The 20,454-nt window shown below is 51.0% G+C and overlaps 1 protein-coding gene across 1 annotated transcript in view; it reads left to right on the plus strand.

Moving 5' to 3' along the window:
- The first annotated feature begins 2,200 nt into the window (after positions 1-2,200).
- LOC5667701 (uncharacterized) overlaps positions 2,201-20,454 on the plus strand; it is a 35,640-nt gene continuing 17,386 nt past the window's right edge. Inside the window, exon 1 of the mRNA XM_061642887.1 lies at positions 2,201-3,652. Within this exon, the coding sequence (XP_061498871.1) occupies positions 3,529-3,652 (124 nt within the window). The 5' untranslated portion in view covers positions 2,201-3,528. The remainder of the gene's footprint in view (positions 3,653-20,454) is intronic.

Below are 20,454 nucleotides of genomic sequence, written 5' to 3' on the forward strand. Positions count from 1 at the left end.
TCCAGTTTCCCGAGGATTATAGCTGTCCGATTTGACTAAGCACTGACGAAAGCTAGCACAGAAAATGCATCAAACCGGCGACTTTCCAAGTCCAGCAAACAAAACCAAACTAAAAAATCACATGACAAGCGCGTACCACTGCACTCTAATACCATTTAGATGAGTTTGACTAATCCTGATCGGTAATCGTTCAACGATACGGTTGTGGCTCGAGCCTTCCACTGCATCGTTGGCATTCCAGCACCGGCAACATCGACAACCTGCCCCCTGGCAGCAACACAACCGGTCCCCGGTGCAGCAACGTGCGCATGTGTATGTGTGCGTGTTGTGCGTATCACGACCGAACAGAACGCCCGTGTGGTAGGTATGAATGAATGAATGGAACATAAACCCCGGTCGACCCTCGACGCTGCACCACTACGTCAGCAGTTCAGTTAAGGGTTCGGCCCTGAGACGGAGAGCCAAAAAGCTCGCCCAGCAAAGGCGAGAGAGCCAACACAAAAACGCGTGTTTGACAGAAAACACACATCAACAGCAACATATTAAACATATTTTGTGTTGTAAGTTAGCTTACGGTTTTGAGTAGCTTTGCTTATTTCGATGGTGAGATCAATCTTCAAATCTGACCCGGCCAGAACTTTGCAAGGAAATGCTCGAATTCAGGCTCAACTCGTAACATCCGGTGGTATAAACTGTGCGGTAGGAAAGTTCAAAATACCTTTCATTCATTAGTTTCTCCCTCTCCCGCTTCCCTTACCCACGTTCCGACCGCCCGTCCCTTCTATTGCCGGGGCCGCACACGCATTCCGGTTCGTTCATTCTTGAACCGAACGGAAGAAAGAAGTGGTGCAAAAGCGAAAAAAGACACACACCAGCAAACCTGCGAATGAAACGGAGGCACAACAAACCCTGCGATGAGCTCGAGAGCAAGCGAGCAAGTTAGAGTGCCAAGTGAAAAGCCTTAGCCAAGAGGGTCAGTGGTAGTCAAGGGTGTGTGGTTGGTTTAATATTTTTTATTAAAATAATTAATAATGCGATGAGAATTAATACGGCGAGGAATTAATAACACGATGAGTTTGCTATCTCAGCTCTTAACCAACTGAAATAACCAAAAATTGGAGCTTTTTCATAACTTACCAAGAATTAAATGCAAAATGTGTGCTTGGGTTCTAAAATCTCGATGCGCTCAATTGAACGGATTTTAAATGACAAATATGCATAACTACTCACAAACTTAATATGGAGAAATGTCACTCATTTAATTTCAACGAAAAACTATTAAATTTCGAACGTCACGGGAAGAACGGTTCTAGTAAAATGTATAGAAAAATATTGGACCAGCTGCTGTCTACCGAACGAGAAAAACTAGAAAATAGAACAGAGAAGCTGGGAATCTAAAAACAAAAAAATAGAGTATTGCCTATATTTCTTCGAAAGTACACTAATTTATCATAATAAACTAAAATAAATGTAATTCTAATGTAAAAAAAAAGGAGGAGTAGAAATAGAACAAAGAGAAAGAGTTAGACTTTCCCATCCAATTCAGGAACGCAGGTGAAGCAAAACTAGCATAAATTCACACAATTTTTTATTCAAACTAATTGAACTTTATTTGACGCTTGCCATAATGAAACGTGCTCTATGTTCAAAATTTTTCATTCAAAAGAATCTAAATTTAGTGCAATATTTAAAAGCCAAAGGACTTCGAGAGCGTAATAAAAGTATCATTAACTATCTCTACATTCAAACGAAAACGTAAGGTATAATATACAATTTATAATTTTGTACATTCCCGCAAGTACATATCAACGCAAAGCAATTTGAATATTGGCTATGCTTGATATATTTCATATAGGTTATAATGTGATGTAATCCGTAACACAGTTATGTCAAATTGACGTCAAACATACATTTATGTTAAGCACTTAAAAACTAACTTGTTTCGGTGTATTCAGAGAAAGCTTTTCTCGTTGAATTACGAATTTTTTGAAAATAACTTTACTACCTATACATCTTCATCCTCAGCTTCTTCCTCAACAATCTGCGGCGAGCTTCCGAGTTACCAACCACTGGCAGCGACGAAGAAGAACGCGTGCAGAAAAGGGAAAAAGGTAATAAAAGAGGGGGAAAAAACAACCACGAACAGCCTCGACCGCCCTGAAGCACACCGAAAGGGAAGCCTCAGCAGCACCGGCCCGGCATACGGCGTGCCAGTTTGAAGAAACACGTCGTCGAAGACGGTCAGAGATACACGTTCACCGTTGGTTCGCGCGAGCAAACCAACCAACTCCGCTTTTTGCGATCGCCGGTCGGTTTTGCGCGTGCGTCTGCTTCCCATTCCCGCATCTCGAATTCGCTTTTGCGCAACACGCGATCAATCGCAATAACCGACTCACACAAACGTATTGATCTCCATCATCTCGCGGTGCTCCCTTCAGTGCAGCAGTGGTGTGTGGTTTGTTCGATTCATTCAATCGACTGTGTGCGAAGTGCTTGCCCCAAAACGTGGGGTGGGATCGTGGTTTCATTCATCGCGCGTTGCTTAGTCATTTGCGGGTCGCGGGACCGCGCGCGCGAGGAGATAGTGATCGCGAAACGGTATTCGATCTGGAAAATAAAACCCGCGGCGGTTCCAGCTTTTTCAGTGTGCAGTGCTTTTAGTGTGGTGCGCAAGTTCCGCCAGTGAGTGAGGTGAAAGATTTAATTGAAAATCATTCAATCAGCAAAGGTTATCGCGTGTGTGCCCCCCCCCCCCCCGCGTTTTGTTAGAGTGTGCTTCTGCCCGGAAACGGTCGGTTACCTTATCCGCGGTTCTATCGCCGCTCCCAAGCCGAGGTTAAACTTTGCGTGCTTGTGCACATTCGCCTATCTCTAACGCGCTTCCCCGGCGGCTTCAAAAGCAACGAACCCGACCGAACCGAAACGGAAACGGAAAATGTATCATTTAATGAGATTTCCTTAATTTATGGATTAGAAAAGTCAATTGTTCGACGAGGTCTGCCCTCGAAAAGCCGCCTCCATCGCGTTTGAAGCTTGCGGCGGAGGGGCAGTAAGTGCGTTCCGGTGCGTTTTGTTTCGCGTCCTGCGACTCACCCTCAAAAACACACCCCCACCCCCCCTCCCTCCACCATTTCCGCGGGCGGTTTGGACGCGGGAAGACATCTTGCCGGGAGTGTATCGGCGCGGCTGGAATTTCGAATGTGTACCGCGCTTCCGTCCGTTTCGCCCGAAAACCACAGGCACCACATCGCAACCACCACCATAGGAGCGGGCGGTGCGGTGAATGGCGTGCAGCCATAAAAATTGTGAAAAGCTCATTAAAACAAAAGCTTGCCGGCGCGGTACACAGCGCCAGGCGGAAGCCAGCGTGTGCGTACCCGTGGGAGCTCCCCCGAATATCAAACTCAAGAATCGACTAGAAGCCTAGCCGCCGAACAAGCGTGCCCGGGCCAAACAAGCGAACTATTCGGTGCTGCGTGCGGATAAAACGCGCTTCCCCCAAAACTCCTCCAGTCCGGCTCCCAAAAGATGCTGACGATCGTCCGCCGTGGTCGATCGTGGGGCTTCCCGATGGGGCATTCTCCGGCAACTACGCAGCAGCAGCTGCTGCTGCTCGCGCTACTCACCGCCGTCAGCGTCATCGTGCATCCATGTAAGTATTGCCCCGTCTCTCCAACACAAATCTCCCGCTTCCGCTCGATGCGTCTTGCGTCAAAGCTCGTATCTCGTGCCAGCATCTCATGCATTTCAACGGATGCATAATGCACAGAAAGCCGCCCGCACTGCTGACGTCTTTTCTGCCGCCGACGAGTCATTACTGCTTGCGAGAGCGGGGGGTTTTCCATTCATCTCATGCGAGAATCTACCGCCCCATCTGGCGGTACCGCCAAGTGCACCATCGTCTCGAGCGCCAGTTGACGCGATGACTAGCCCCGTGCGAGGTGCACTCACGCATGATTCATGGCGCACCTTTCCGTCCGACGGTGGCTTTTTAGTGCCAGCGAAGGGCGATACAGAGCTTCCCCGTTTACTCTTTCCCGCACACAGCGCCACGATCGCTTGGCCAAATATCGCTCACTCACGCGTGAGCCAGTTATGACGTTTCACAGCCGCCACCATTTAGCACCTGCACGCTCGAAAGCTTTGGCCGGGAACTACAAAAAAAAAGAAAACAGAGGAGCGAAACATTCCATCGGTGCGCGCTGAGAAAGCTAATCTAATCATATGTTTGACATACCGTTTAACGCACAGATGCTTCTGGAGCTGAGCGGAGATCGTTTGGAGGCCGCTGGCTGCAAGGGAATGTGGAGCCAGGACGAGTCCACGAGCATGTGGAAGCAAACCCGGGCAGCACCATGCTAATGTGCTATGTGCCGATGGGTAGGCGGTTATGGCGAAATATCAAAGCCACTAGAGGCAAACGCTTTGAAGCGATGCCGCACTTCCTTTCATGTTTTTCGGGCACGTTCGGGTGCATGATGAGGGGGGTGTGAGAGCGGAAACTCGCGCTGCCACGTTCTAATTCAATTGCCACGCAGGGGAGAAAAGGAATTCGATCATTGCCAGCGACTGCACAATGAGTTCCGGCTTTGGAACCGCATGAATCATTAGAGCGTATGCAAAGTGTTTCCAGAAGAATGTCTCACTCCACTCACTAGTTTCTATGTATTCCTCTGTTTAACACACTCTCCTACATGACTTTCAAAGCCCTCTTTAAAGGCATGGGATTTGAAATTGATTGTTTTCTATGTGTCAACGGTGCCAGTGCGTTCCGGTGTAAATGGTGAAACCCTGTAACTGCTCGCACTTACATCGATCGACATCTCCCCATGGTGTGCGGTCGGTAATCAATTTCCTTGCCGCATTATCGCACTCCCGCAGTGCTTTCAATCAATTAAAAGCTACCCCCATATGTGTGTGTGTGTGCAGCGTAAGGCGATTGGGTCGCGCGGAGTGTTGATATGATTCACGCCACGAGCCGGCAGAGTGTCCTCGTGGATACTAACCGCCCGAAAGTCAATATGTAAATTCGATCCCGGTCATAACACACACACACACGCGGCGTTGCACCGAAAGTGGTTCACCTTCAGGCGATGGCCAAAGGCGGGGAGGCTCTATCGTTTAAGTAATAGCTTCGTTGCGCTGCGGCAAAAGAAGACTGAAAAGGAAAAAAAGGCATTAGAAGACTTGAGGTGAGTTTGTTTGTCTTTTTTGTAGTCCTCCTCGCAATCCCCCTCTCTCTCTCCCCGTCTGTCCATGCGGCTGTGTCTTTTCTGCCCGATTCGTCGCCTTCAAATACGCCTCCGCACAGCGACGGCGGAGGTCGGAACTTAAAGCGATCAAAAGTGCAAGACAGCAAACTGGAAATGATGGCGGAGAGGAAAAAGATAAAAATAAAATCCTATATAAACATACACACCCAGCGACACACACACACAGGGCCGTTGGCGTGCTGGTGGAAAGAATTCATTCCCACGCACCGAATATGCGCTCCGCGATCTCGCGTGGCTGGAGAATGTCATCCTTGCGACAATGCGCGCGATCGATCGCGAAACAGGCACGGACAGGCGCACAGACACAAAAACCCACGCGCGCTTCGCAAAGGAATGCAAAAAGTCAGTCTCACTTACAACAACAACAAAAAACAAACCCCCATTCTTTCACAAAAAGCTTTAAGCCAACAATAACAACAAAACTAAACGAAGAAACGCGATAATAATGCATCTCAATGCGCCCCAACGCGAATCGCTGGTTCCTTCTTTTCGCCCGGTTTATCGCGACATCGTTGTCTGCGGCAAGGACCTGTAGGATGTCGCCGCCGCCGTCGAACCGGCTAAAACCCACGCGCGGCAACGCTCACACCAAGCGCGCGACAAGCTTTCGAGCGTTCGAGCTCATTTATCACACGCCACCGTAGTTGGTTGGGGATGATGATGGTGGTGGTGGTGGTGGTGCGACAACGCCTCACTTAATGCCAGAGTAACGAGCTCAACGCCGGTCAGTTGCCAGATTCGCAATGGCTAAAGCACAGCTCCAAGCAAAATCAAGATCCGCCAGCTTCTCCCGGGAAAGTTGTGCCCGAGCGGCTTGTTTCCCAACCCTCTGGAGAGAAGGTATGGCAAAGAGTCGTCGTCGTCTCCAAGACGTCTCGGACATTTGCGGACGCGAGCAGGTTCGGTGCGTAGGTGTCAAAAGCTTCAAAGGCAACGGTCGATGAGCGGTTTGCTGCTGTTGCTACGGTTCGTTCAGATTGCGACATTCGGTGGTCACTCGGTGATTACAATTCTCCCAAAGCGACGAACGGATTAAGTGAGTTGAAGTTAAAAAAAAATCGAATCTTCGTCTCAACAACAACCACTGGTGCACAACAACAGCAGCAAAAACCCGGCTACTACGATCATTTTTTCTTTGGTTTTTCGGGGACCCCCATTTCTTCGCTTATTAACGATCCCGGCATACTGCTTGGTTGCGCTGTTCTTGCGTGCCCGACGCTACGCGAGTATCATTGCACGCAGTCAACGACGCGGAACCATTATTAGAAATGAAATCACACAGCCCTCGCCCGGGACGGGGAATGATAACCCAACTGAGCAGGCGAGGGGAAACAAAAAACAATCGTACATTCCATTCCCGAATTAACGAACACAAAACCCACGAAAAGTTTGGACTTTTGTTTTTTGTTCATCGCCCCCGAGAATTCGTCCCTCGCCCGCGTAATGATTGCGCAAAACCGTGAGCTGCTTACACGTGCGTGCTACCAGCGTGTGCAAACCGTAGCACCAGCCAGCCACCGGCACAACATAAGTGCGGATAATGTTGGGCTTCCTTGCGCGGGACTATTGTTTCGCGCAGGTGACAATTACGTGCGCTTCGATCGGTTGGGAAACGGGCGCACAACTGCGCAAGAAAATGCCGCATCACTACAAAACGGAACCACGCGAACACACGAAAGACCAAAAAACAAACCCCAACATGCGATCATGATCGTGTGTTTGCGTGTTTTGTCGCGGTTTAAGACATTGTCGTCGGCTGTCGGTTGTGGTTTCGATGTCAATCCTTCCCCTCTATCTAAATTCAACCCATCGGTGTGTGGCGCATCTTCACGATCGTGTGTTTTTGGTGCCTCTCAATCTCGGACACACCGAAACGACGGGCCCCGTGCCCGTTGAGAGCGGGGTGTGTTTTCTTTCAACCCCCTTTTTTGTCCGTTTCCATCCAGCTTTTGCTATTAGCTGTTTGGTGGGTTTCCATCTAGAAGCTTTTTGTGTGCGAAGCTTTTAGGCCGCGCGTATTACTGTTATTAAATATCATTACGATTAATTTCGCTTATTATTTCATTCTTCACCTATGCCGGACGAAATACCGGATTACATCCGCATCTGTGCAGAGGCCTGGCTGGCTGGATTTTCCCCCTCGGGTCAGTTTCAGCAACCGCCATTAGAAGGCTCACGCGGGGAACGCGGCAAGCATTTACCGTTCCCTCACACGCTCCGAACAGTGCCGAACGGCGCTGGCCCGCTTTCCGAATCTCGGGCCCAGCGGCTGCCTGCGAATAAAAAGCTAATTCGGTTGCTAATGGGCCCCCGCACGCCCGAAAAAGGGGTGGAATGTGTCGATGCGCTTACGGCGCAAGGGTGATGCTGTCTTGTCTTGGGGAGTCACTTGCTAGCCCTAGTGCGATCGTAAGGCCCATTCTTTCAGCACCCGGGGTTGCGCACGGCCATTACCGAATAAAAGACGCTTTTTTGTTGTTGTTGTTAGAGGTGCCGGCTGCCGACGGACGACCGCGACGACGACGTACTTGTGTGTGTCCCCTTTCAAACAGTGCGCGTCTGTGGAATTTTCGGTGAACTTACCTTTTTTTAACCGAAAGGGTACCCATTGCCCCCCTTTTCCCATCTCCCCACACATACATACCTCCAATACTAAATAACGATAATTTGCCACCCGTCTCGGGACACCCAGCAGCGGTGGTGATGATGGTAACTGAATTAGGCACACTTCGACGCTGGACCGCGACCGGCTTGGCTCCCTCAGAAGAGCCCGCCCGGCCGTGCTCGCGGGGCTGTGGATAATTCGGGTGCGACTTAATGATACCGATACCGGATGGGTCCCGCGCGACTGATCATTGCTCAGACCGGGTGGCGTTGATGCATCATCATCATCATCATCGGCATCCGTATCGCGGGACGCGACTTTGGCTGCACATTAGTCGCGGTCTTCGCGCGAGATTGATTGAACCGCCACCGCCTTAGCCGGCATCGCCACCGTCGCCGGGATTCACATGGGAAAAACGGAAAGAGATTAGGAAAGGGGAACCGAGACACGGTCTTCCCCGGTGCCTCATCCGATCTCACGTTCGCTCCATTCTATCGGGCTGACCATAAATCGAGGGCGCACTGGACCGAGGAACCATAAGCGATTAAAAACATTCAGCCCGCCCGCATTCCTGCCCACCAAGAGGGGCTGAAGGGGGCCCTTTTTCTCGGTTTGATACGATTCGGTCGATCCGGTTCGCGGTTCGATTGAGTGCTTCCTCTCTCCATTTTATCCAAGCAAGTTCCTCATAGATTAACTCACGGCTTTGATCAGTGGCTTAGAGGACTTGTTCTATAAATAGAGAACCTTCACTTCCGAAAAAGTCTGTGCTTTCAAACAAACACATCGAATAGCTCCAATGTCTCTTCAGTTGTCGGATTTCCAACCATTCCAATAAACAACAACTAAGAGCATCTAATTATTAGTCACATCTTCTATGACATCCACTATGGTTCCAACATAAAAACACCCCAGAACAACACACCACCTACAAGGGTTTGCCGACAGACCCTCGGTAGCCGGCCCCGAATCAATCGGGCTTCCTTTGTTCTTCTCCCACCCTACCATCTGGTTATCAGAAGCCGAAAGCACATGAAACCGATGAAACCGATCGCCAGACACACAGGTTGAACCGCGTGTGGTCCCCGTCCGTCCGTCCGACCGGTCGCGATGAGATTGCCCTACGAGCGACCGTCGATCGTCACCGTCTGCTTAGAGCGCCGCCAGATGCCACCCAGCGTCAGTGTCGGCGGAAAACATACAAACGAAAGGTAAACCCGCACCCAAGAACAAGCGAGCGACAGTGTCTTGCGCCCGCGTGACCAGCTGACGTTACGCGACGGCAATTAAAATGTCATTTCAAACCTGTGTGTGTGTGTGCATTTAGGCTTCCTTCTAGTGATATCGAATTCCTGCCATCATCAACAGCAGCGGTGACGTAATTGAAACCAAAGACCTGCAGCACGCGGCTGCAGGACACGCGCCCGCGCACCGACAATCTGTCACAACCGAGCGAAAGTGATCCTTGCGACCTCGCATGTCAAGGATTTTTACGATCTCAGTGCAGTGCACGTAAAAGCGGCATTTTAATTTCCCCCTATCATCCAGACGCACCACATGCTGCCGCCGTCAGTGCTTCCGGAATGGAGGCTTCACCCGGTAATGCGATCGTGGTTTTGTTCTGCGGAAGCCCCTCCAGGGTGAAGATGCCGTAGGCCAAGAGTGGGAACAGTTGGCAGTAATTACCCGCACACTCACACACACACAATCCACTCATATCAATTCCATTTTGCACCACCTTCTGCCGTTTAATCGTTATCGATCGCATCGAACGATCTAGCATCCCATCGCTCCCGTGCGCCAGCCGGTGTGGTGTTTAACCGTCGACTTCCGTTTGCCACCGTAAATCAATTCCAGCTCCTGCGAGGGAGTTCCTCGCGTACGAGGGGCAACAAAAGAAGCCTCATTTCGGGCACCGTATGCATATGCGCAAATATGGCCTCTCCCACGGGCGTTGGCCCTGGGGCTATTTTCGATCCATAAATCGGTTTCCGGCAGTTGCGCAAAAAATAAAAGCAATCGGAAATGGAAAATTACCCCCCCCCCCCCCCCCCCAGGCCCCAGGCTGGGCTTCAGTGCGGAGATTTTGCCGCGAGTGCTTTCCTTGGTGGTTTCGTGCGTACGCTGACGATGGGGAGCGACGCGGTGCCAGAACATATGCCGGGCATGTAAATTCCACGCCAGCAATGGTTGGGCGAGGCCAGAAACAAAACAGCAATCACAACTACCAAAGCCATTCTACACACCCCGAGGAGATGGATGAGTCCGGTTAATCAATCCTTGCCCTGGTCGGCGTGCCATTCCAAAGTGGCGTAGAATGCAATCAGCAACCTCCACACCGCCGGCCCCCCCAATGGATGAAAACATCACTTGTCGCCAGCCGACCCGGAGTGGCAGAAGACGAACCCGACGAAGCATCGTTGCAAATTGCTTTACCACGCGCTCATTCCGCCCGGTGTTGGTGCCTCGGGGCCCAAGAAGCGCCCCACAATTTGCCCTTTTTATCAGTGGGCATGAAATAATGGCGGTGCAAAACTAACCGCGTCAGCCACTTTTCGCTGGCCGATACGAGCAAGATTTATTACTTATGATCGTGCGAAGACTCGGGGCGAGAGAAGCGAGAAGCATTCGCGTTCGTGCACTAAGAGCGTTGACAAATCGATTCGCAATCATTTACCACTGTGAATGCTGCATTAATTCACCACAACGAAACTAGTTCAGGTGATACGTGCCTATTTCTTTTTCCCAATTATGGAGATAGCCACAGTGAGTGTGGAGGAGCGATTTAAATCCACCAACGAGCATAGCATGGAAGGGGGATTTGCAGTTCAAGGTGGGGAAAATCTCCCTCCCCCTAACAGCCATAAATATCATTCCACATCTTTTTGCGCGGGTTTCGTGTTTTGCTTTTCATTTCTAAAATGAATTCCATTACAAACGATGCACCTTCATCGTCGCCCGGCGCTCTCGAACCCGTTGGCGTTGTGCATGGCTATTGTGCTTTGCTCATGCAGCGACTCCCCTGTCCCCTTTTTCTATCACGTAAAGTGCATTTCGCAGAAAGTGTGGAAACACAAAAAAGGGCAACTCACAGGTGCACACACATAGGTGAACACACAGCCACACAAGCGGTTTCGTTTTGCACGTGCATCAACTTTGCAAACCACACACATGTGCGCCGGCCGCCGTTCGTGCGCGGTACGTTTGGTAGTGGTAAAATGGCAACAAGTACACACACACGGGCCAAGGAACAAAGCTGCCAACTAAAGAAATTAAAGTGTGAGAAGCTTAATTATAAGGCTGCACTAGTCCACGGGCAACGCAAATGGCGAGGCGGGGGCAGGCAGGCTCGCGGTTTAAAAGTGTCATTTAAAAGGGAAACATGTCGTTACAGATGACTGACGTATGCAGTCCCAATTATTGTTACAACCAAGGCACGTTACACACACGTTTGCTACGCCAATTTGTACGTCCACGATGGCCGGAAATGGGAAAACCAAGACCGTGGTGGCGTCGGAAGGCTCCACTGCTCCGCTACGCTTGTTTGCTTGCGCTCTTGCCCTGCAACTACAACCACACCACAGTTTGTCATGGTAACATTACTCTGTTCGCGGGGACCCGGGAGCTACTTTGGTGTTCGGTGTGGTTGAAAATTCGGGCAACACCTTTCACTAATTATTGATTGACCTTTCCGTGTCCGTTCCTGTGTTTTGGGTGCTTTTTTTGTCTCTTCTTTTCACCCGAACAACTTCCTCTCGCCCAATTTGGAGCGAACGGCGGTAAAACGGTGTCCCTTCAAGTATGCTGACCGGTGCTGCTCCACTTTCATTGGAGACAGCTACAGGACAGATAGCGTCCGAACCGGCCAAACGAACAGGTTGCAACAGCCGCTGCCGTGCGCTCTTTTGGTTTGGTGTTGGTGGCCCCAGTCCCCCCAGGGCTCACGAAATTATGTGAATCCAAACCAAATCGGCCGAGTGAGAGCGAACTTGCGAGATGAAACGGGAACAGAAACTAAATACAAAAAAACAAACCCTCCGAGAAAACATCGAAATTTGATTTCCTGTAATCAATTCCGAACCTTATCTGGTTCAGCGTATCTTCGCACCGGTGGGCTCACCTTCCCTGTCCACGTCCTCCCCCCGGATTGGCGGAGTCCAAAAGGACAGGAAGAGAAGCACACCGCTCCCCTTCTACGATCGCGATGGAAGAATATTAACGACCAAATGTACGCGCTTGTGTGTGTGTGTCCATCTGTCGACTGTGTGGTCATTGGCCCCGCAATGCGAACGCTTCCTTGCCCGCCGGGCTCGTCCTATAGAGTCACACACACACACACGCGAGGTAGGCAATTAATAACATTCCAATTTTGCCATCCTTCTGCACACACACACACACAAACAACGGGAAAGGAGGACAGGACACACAGGCCGGTCCGCGCAAAAAGACAGTTCCCCGGTTTGCGTTCTTGCTGGCAGCAGGTTCTCGCGCGAATGGAATTTCCTCCGTTTGCCGTTTCAAAGGGGGTGATGTGAGGAACGGAGGACGGAAGAGGAAGAAAAACGACCGAACAGACGATGGCAACGAAAACGCCAGCTCCACCGGCCAGAGCAAAAGGATCTCGCCACCGGAGACAGCTGCATCTTGCCGTACGCCCTCGGGGTGCGCACTTTGCCCGGGCCGGGAACGGGTTTGCTGCCCCCGTCAGTGTGTACAAAATCGAGCACGAAACATGCGTAACGTTCTGGGGAGGGACGGGTGAAGAGGTGGGTGGTGTGGCGTGGAAAGGAAACGCCCTGGCACAGGTGCCCGAAGGCACCGAATGGTCGAAATAAAACGGTTTCAAATGCGAAGCAATGCGTCGTGTGCCCGCGTGCGCGCGCTCTCTCGCGCAAGCAAGTCGTTTCGTGACCATCGTGCCCAACATTACGTGGCTGAACGGGAAGCCCACAAACGCGAAAGTGGGCGGAAGAGGAGAGGGAAAAAGGCAAAGAAAACGACACAACCGAGCGACATTTAATTTCTGTTTCTGCATCAGAAAAAATGAACGCAAAAAGAAACAGAGCAACAAAACTCGATCGAATCGAATCGAGTTTGCGAAGAGAGCCCAGCATAGAGCGTGTGCCAACGTGCTGTGGCAGCCCCCCTGCCTGATTCTTGCACGGAATGTCGTGTGCGTTTTGGGGAAGATTTTCTTCTCTTTTTTTTTGGTCAGAACAAAATGGGCAACCTCATAGCAAATTGTCGGATGCGAGCGTGTTGTTGCCACCTGCAAACGGATGAATTCCAGTCCAATGATGAATTCTACGAAATTGAGTCCCTCCGATGATGATGCTGTGGCTCAGGCGATGGACCAAAACACCAGGAACCAGATGATACAACACAACAGAAAAAACACAACTATCAACAAAGATGGGCCGTGGAAGGGAATGCGAACGACATGAGACAAAATGAGAGCAGAACTCAATCCAGTAAAACCTGAAAGGGAGAGAGAGAAGCGCAAACGTCGCCTTCGTCTAACCGAGCGACCCAAAACACGCCAAACAACGGCCCGGGCCACTTCGATGAGTATGAATATAAAAATTTCGGAACCATAATTACTGTTATTAAAGCAAAGTAGTAAAGGATACATGGGGAGTGCTCCGCAGGCGCACTGCCGCGAACCTGCTCTCTCACACCGTGTAGAACAAAAACGCGCCGGCAGATCGGTGTACGAATAGACGCGAAAGGTGAGCTTCAGTTGCTTGCAACCGGTTGTGGCTGCTGATGCTGCTGCTGCTGTTGCTGGAACCTAATTATCATAATAATATTCACTCGATCTTTTCTTCTTGCTCGGCCGAGTTTTTTTCAGTTTGGGGTTTGCGCTCATGTCGAACTTTATACTGCCGCTTCCCTACCCTTTTTGTGCGCCCGGATGCTGGGCGTGCGCTGGCCGCTTCTTCGTAGAGTTGATAGCTATTCATTTTGCCCACCATCATCCTTCCCTGGAATTCTTTCGCACTCATTTTGCTACCTTCTCACTTGGATGCTGTAGGTATCGTCCGGCACTTTGCTGCAGATGCGAGCAAACGATGCGACCAATTCTGGCAAGCTTCCGTTTCGACGGATTGGTTTGGCACGCTATCAGATCGGCACAGGGATGTTGTGATACGCGCCTGCCCAAGCTGTTTGCTCGTTAGTCCTGCCCAGCTGTGTAAGTCGATAGCCGCGTGGGGGAAGAGGGACGATTACAAGGCTCCGCGATGTGTGAAGGAAGCTGCCCCTGCACAGAACTCATTCGCTTTGAAATGCTCGCTCTTTGCTCGATCGTCACTTCGCGTGCATGCCAATCATGTGCGCAGAAGCCGGCCACGGCCACAAGGGCACAAGGGCGATCATTTCGCTGCTGCACGGTTGCACCGGCTGCTGCATCGGGCCCAATCCAGCGAGCAGCGATTCTTGCTGCGTCATCGCGCAGTGCAAATGAGTGCCAATCGGCTGTCGCCTTACGTTTATGCTGTTTGCTGTGGCGCTCGGCCCGGGCCCACTGACTGCGTGTTTGGTTTGTGCCCTGGTGGCGAGAAGCGAGAGGCGCAGGAAAAGCCTATAATTTCGACGGCTCGATCGCGTCAATTCCGTGCGCTTGATTTATGCTCGCCCTCCTATCGATCATTGTGCCTCCGGCGGGCGATCGACATTTATCGTTCACCTGTGCTCGCATCACTGCCCGGCCCGGTATCGGTGGCGGATGCTGCCGATCGCGGTGAAAGCAACGAAAGATGAAACCCCATCATCAGAGACCCCAACTGTTGTCACAACGCACCCTCCCAGTGCGAGCTCTGCTATCGCTCGCTCCATGCCAATAAAGTGCCCAACTAGAGTGTGCCCCGAGCCGATCATCAAACGCCGCAAAAGGGCGAAAGAAAAACTCGAACACTCATACAAGCTCCAAACAAAGCCACCAGCAGGGCGCGATCCGCCAGCGGGCAGGCCGCTACTTCCCAGTCCCATCAATCTCGCCGCCCGACGGGTGGTAATCGGATCGGAGCATCTAGCACCGGGGCCCCGGTGCGGACAGCGCAGATGCAATCGGACATGTTTACCTACTTCGCATTATTGCTTTTATGATCGCTTGATTGAGCTCATAAAAATCGAAGTTTTGACCCTGAATATTGGATTCCCAGCTCCAGCAGCAGCGGACAGGAAGCGGAATAGTGAGAAAGCCAACCCCAAACTAACAGCCATAAACAAAACCAACAACGGCACCCTGAGATCTGGTGTTTTCTTTTCTGGTTGGCGATGGCGATCTGATGTGGAACTGTTCAGAAATAAATCTCTACGACACGGTGAGTTTGCCGAGTCTGACGGCGGGCGAGCGGGAATGAAGTTATGACTTCCTTCCTGCATCACTGCTCGGTGTGTCTTCTTCTGGGTAGGGGCGGCTTTGAAGGATTGATGTGGTTTTGCCACCGTCCGATCGGTCCTACGTACCAAGATGACGTTTCCAAGGGTAGACAAGAGCGAAACCATCAGGCCCTTTTGCAGACGTGTATGAGTGTTGTATTGAAGGAAGACATAACTCGCACACTGCTCTGCAAAAGCCGGAAAACGAAACTCAGAGCCAGAACCATCCCGTAGCCGGACTCGATCGTGCGTAACGAACCGATCCAGTCGGGCTTTACTTTTGGGTACATCCAGAAACTACGAAATCAAAATTTGCGAACCATCGATGGTGGTTTGCATCCGGTGCGACGCCTTCAAAGCACTAATCTCATTTCGGGCTCCGGCTACCATAAGAGCATGACCTCAAATCTTCCCCAAAGTCGAACACCTTCCCCGACACGAACGAGCTCTAATTTATGGAGCAAAGTCCGACGGCTGTCCAACGAGCAAATCGATTCCCTCGGGTTCTCATCCATCGAACCTAGCTCCTAGGCTGACAGAGGGGCAGTAAAGCGGAATGTAGGCCAAAGAGAGAAACTGGAAGTCAGGCCTGGCTATTGCTACTCCGCGGACGTGTTGAGCGTCCCAAGCCCAGCGGCTCATCAATTACGGACGCAAGCGATTGGGGCTGACCAAAACGCAGCTCTCGCGCACAAGCACAGCACAGCAATTGAAGCGTCGCCTAACGACTAACGACGGCGATGCCTGTGGGAATCTCCGGGCGAGGTTCCAGGTCGAACGAATCCGATCCGGGATGAAGTACGCGTCGACCGGGTGCTTCCCGTGCACTAATTTACATGGTTCTCGGTGGACTCGGACAGCGTGTGTGTGAGTGTGTGTGTTTTTCATCTCCGTTTTAAACGCGAGCTCTCGCTAATGAAAGCAGAGGCACCGTTCGTTGCAAGCTGCCCTGTGCCCGGTGTACAAAATGGCCTAATGATAGTTGCGCAAGCCCCCCCGCCTCGGGACAGGAAGACAAGCTTACTGGGCATTTTTGGGCTCATCATCGGTTCGGAGGCTACGGGAGAATACAAATACAAATATCTTCCCATGAATGGTCGGCAAGCAGCGCACAGCGTCATCGTTGCTGTACTGCGTGGACAGAACACCAGAGACACCGGCAATGAAGACATTCTCCAGCAGAAATCCCTCCCTTCAGTCTCTTTCGTCGTCTCTACCTCCCTGTCTCTCTCTGCTTCGATCAGACCACATGTGAGGCTACCCATCTTCGGACAGATCGGACAACATTGTGCAGATCGTGGTACTTTGCATACGATTACTGTCGATCAAACCACGCGAAAGCACGCGCCCGCCGAACCTCAAGAACCGGTGGTGCGCATGAGCTTCCAGCTTGTTTGCTTTACTTTGTCGAACGTCGAACGCAGCTCGATCGAAGTCACAATCCACACAGAACTGAGCATCCGTCCCGCTGTGCGATGGATTGTGCCCGTTGCTCACAGCACGGGGCATACGGCTACACACCTTGTTTTGTGTGCGGTGTGTTTTCCCCTTTGGAGGTTTGGGTTCATGGCCCGGATTGTTGCAGTTTTCGCCAACATCGCACACGACACCACGATGACACCGGGCGAAAAGATTGGGGAAAAGAGGTGATTATTTCAGCCTCTGCCGCTCGCACAAAAGCTCATAATGGGTGAGCAATGACCGTTTGCTCGCCTGTTGCCAAGCGGGCAAAACGGGAGTGGTTCCTGTGAGGTTCACACGGGCGGCCGCTACGAAATTTATGACATTTCTAAAGCTTAAAACGTCAAAACATACACCCCAAATCGAGCATTCACCCCTGCACGCCTTTGGCCGGTTGCTGAAGCGGCCTGGGAAGTACGAGGGGGGGGGGGGTGTGGGTAACCAGTTCCCATTAGTACCCAACGCCAGGTGAAGAAACTACACCAAACCGGGCAACCCGAAAAACAAAGGTAAACACAATAAAGGTGGAATTTTTCCCATTACGGTTGTTTAAGATAAAGCTCAAGCGTACGCGCGCCCACGTAACCGGAGCGGGCGGCCCGCATTCCGATCGTGAAGCCGCCTCTGTGCGTCCCCTGCCTCTGTCACTATGGGCGGAGAGATGTCAATTTTTAGTTTGATGTCTCACATTAAAGCCGAGCCCGATCAACCTTGAGCAAATATTGTAACACGCCGTGAAGCAGATAACACAACTCCCCACACACAGCGGAGATCTTATCGCCTGGGAAGGACACACTTTCCTGTCCTGTATACCGTCACACATTTGCGTACGTGTGTGTGTGTGTGTGTTTGTGTGCCTCTTGGAAGTTTATTCGCCTGAGAATTTCAACCAGCAACATCAGGCTCAAGTTACAACCCAGCACAAATCAGCTCCAAATGAACCCCATTTTCTTGCTTAATATTTGCACACACTCTCGCCCGACACAAGACGACGCCCAGCATAAACCCTCTGGTTCGTGTTTGCGAATTTAAAAAATCCCTAAAAGACCGAAGAGGAGCATATATAAAGTATGGCCAAAAATCCCTTCAACTAAAGCGTCCAAAAGTGTCCGATGACGGCTTCCGATCAAATATGAAATCGGATACTTGATGGTTCAGGTTTTTTGTTTCGTCCTCTGTTTTCCCCAAAAGGGACTACCGCACGCCCAAGACCAGCGTTCCCGGTACGGTATTGCACTTCCCAGTATTGTCCCAATGAGCCCTTTCCGTGCCGCCGGGAGCATATTTTTGATGGCTGAAACATTCTTGCGGTCGATTTTCCCGGTCTGCAGCACGTTGGCGGTGATGGTAATAGAAGAACACAAGTTGGGAGACTTTTGTCCCGTGGTCGTCTGAAAAAGGTTCCTGAGTCCTTTTTGGAGCGATAAATCAAAGCGTCGTCTAGTTGGGATCCGATCCGATACCACCAACTTCCGGTAATCGTGCCTTTTTTTGTATTTGCTGCACAACTCTCAAACAAAAACGTCCCTTTTATACCATTCCACACCTCCAAAGCCGATGACATCCGTTAACGCGTTTCATTAAAATGAGGGGTGGAGGGGGACTTACCCATAAAGCAATCCTGATCGACGACAATCAACCTCCCCATTACATCGATGAATTTTATTTCAATCCTTTCCGTTCGGGTGTTTCCTCAACTACTCAAGCCTCCTTCCATTTATTCTTCTTCGTCGGATTACAGAAGCTTCCTAATAATCCATTGGCTAGGGTATTTTAAATTAAAATCCTTCCACTAGAATCCACCCCCTCAGGGCTGGCGCAATGATTGAAAGATTGATTACAAATTCGTTACCATCACCATTAAGCGAAAGGTTTCTTTCAAGGTTTTTTGTTGGGCTTGCTCGTTGCGTCGTACTTTTCCAACCATTCACACAACCACTTCGCAGTGCCACTCGGTGCCGCACGGGACCTTACCGGAATGTGGTTTTGGTCCGTCTCGTCTACTCGTCAGCGCCTACGCGCCATCGCCAAAGCAAAACAACAAAAAACCGTTGCCGTAAAAGACTTTTGAAGAAAGCTCCTACGCGCACTATTCAAGTGGTCCTTGAGCGTCAGGGAGCGCACAAGACGAAACGGGAGCATGCGGAAGAATTCTGGTGCCGGGGGGAGGCCACCAAATAACAATATCACCCGCTTTCGATCGGGCAGTGGCGTCAGCGTCGTCTGGAGGATGTCGTTTTTTTTGCTGTTCTTGCGGCTGTGTGCCGTACTACTGCTGTTGTTTTCGTGGCACATCGTACCTTACCACCAGAGCGCCTAATTCGCTACCGCATAATAGTCGCTGGGTACTGCCGCTTCTGCTGACACTTTTGGTGCCGGTGTAGAGTGTTCGATGAAGGCGAGAGCTGCGAGAAGAGCACTTGCGAATGTCAAACTGTTGATTCGGCGAAGAGGGGAAGGATGGAGGTGCAGCAGTGCGAGCTGAAAGGGTGAAGATGTCCTCAAGTCTCAAATAGACCGCCAGGGAGCAGGACGAGCGACATCCGGCATCTCAATTGTGCCGCGTCTGGGGCGCATCATTTTTATTTTTAACTCATCGCTTCACAGAGCGGACGATCGCATCGTGAGCCTTCTTTTTGTCGTTTCAAGTTGCCAAACTGAGCAACGGACGAATAAATAGATCCCCCTGAGCGAAAACCGGAGATGCTGCAGCAGTATCACCCGTTCGTTGCCTCATCGGCGAGAAATTCGGTACCGGGCTCTAGGTGAAGACGATACCCAGAGTCCGTGGAGTGTTTGCCGAGGGCTAGATGCTGGGGTAATTTAATACGAAACTGCTTCAAGAGAGAGACAGAGGATGTTGCTGCATCCCAGCCCAGGTAACTCTACACCGACCGTTCTGTCCACACGATGAACGGGTTATTGCTTCGTCGTAGGGACTATCGGCTTTTGCGACAAACTGACACCAGCCTGGGGAGGGTTTTTTTTTGCATAAAAATACGCATCCCCTCAACCACAAGCAAGCAAAGCCAAACTGCACCAGAAAGCCACAAGGGCACGCACCACCACTAGAATGTACCTTTCTGGTTAACACACAAGCACACACGAAAAAAAGAATACCTCCCTTGCGAAGCATAGTTTTATGTTTCCGTCCGTTCGGCTGGAAGCTGGACCGAGAGCAAGTGCCTGCGGGGAGTGTGCGAAAGTAAAGGGCTACGATCATTAATGCGTTAAACCTCGGTGCTTCTTGTAAGCGAGCAGCACCTGACATTGTCCGGTTAATCAGGGCTTTGGTCCCCCCCCCCAAATCTGAGAAGAACGAGCGGCCGGGAGGATCGTGGAAAACCGGAGAGCCATAAAACTGGACGTGTCAGCCTGGAATACAACGGAACAACGGGACATCGGGGGAAGGGGCAGAGGGTCTCCCGGGTACGTAGGATGGGTTTCGCTCTAGTCGTTAATCTTGCGCACTCGCTGTGCTTCCGGAGCGTGTATAAAACTCGCGCAAGTCCGAGAGGCAGACGCAGAGCACGTAATGCGGAAAATGATGAAACAAGCAGGATAAAGGCCGGAATGGCCTGTAAATCGGCTACTTAGATCACGGGGTCCGCATTTCGCGAGCTCCACACCAACCGTGAGGTCGCGAGATTCAACGTGCGCTCGTAAAATGTTATTATCGACTTCCAAGCGAGAACCTGTTCGGCGTCTGTACCACGCGCCCATCCCGGTCGC

Source organism: Anopheles gambiae, chromosome 2 (assembly GCF_943734735.2).
Source record: "Anopheles gambiae chromosome 2, idAnoGambNW_F1_1, whole genome shotgun sequence".
NCBI lineage: Eukaryota > Metazoa > Arthropoda > Insecta > Diptera > Culicidae > Anopheles > Anopheles gambiae.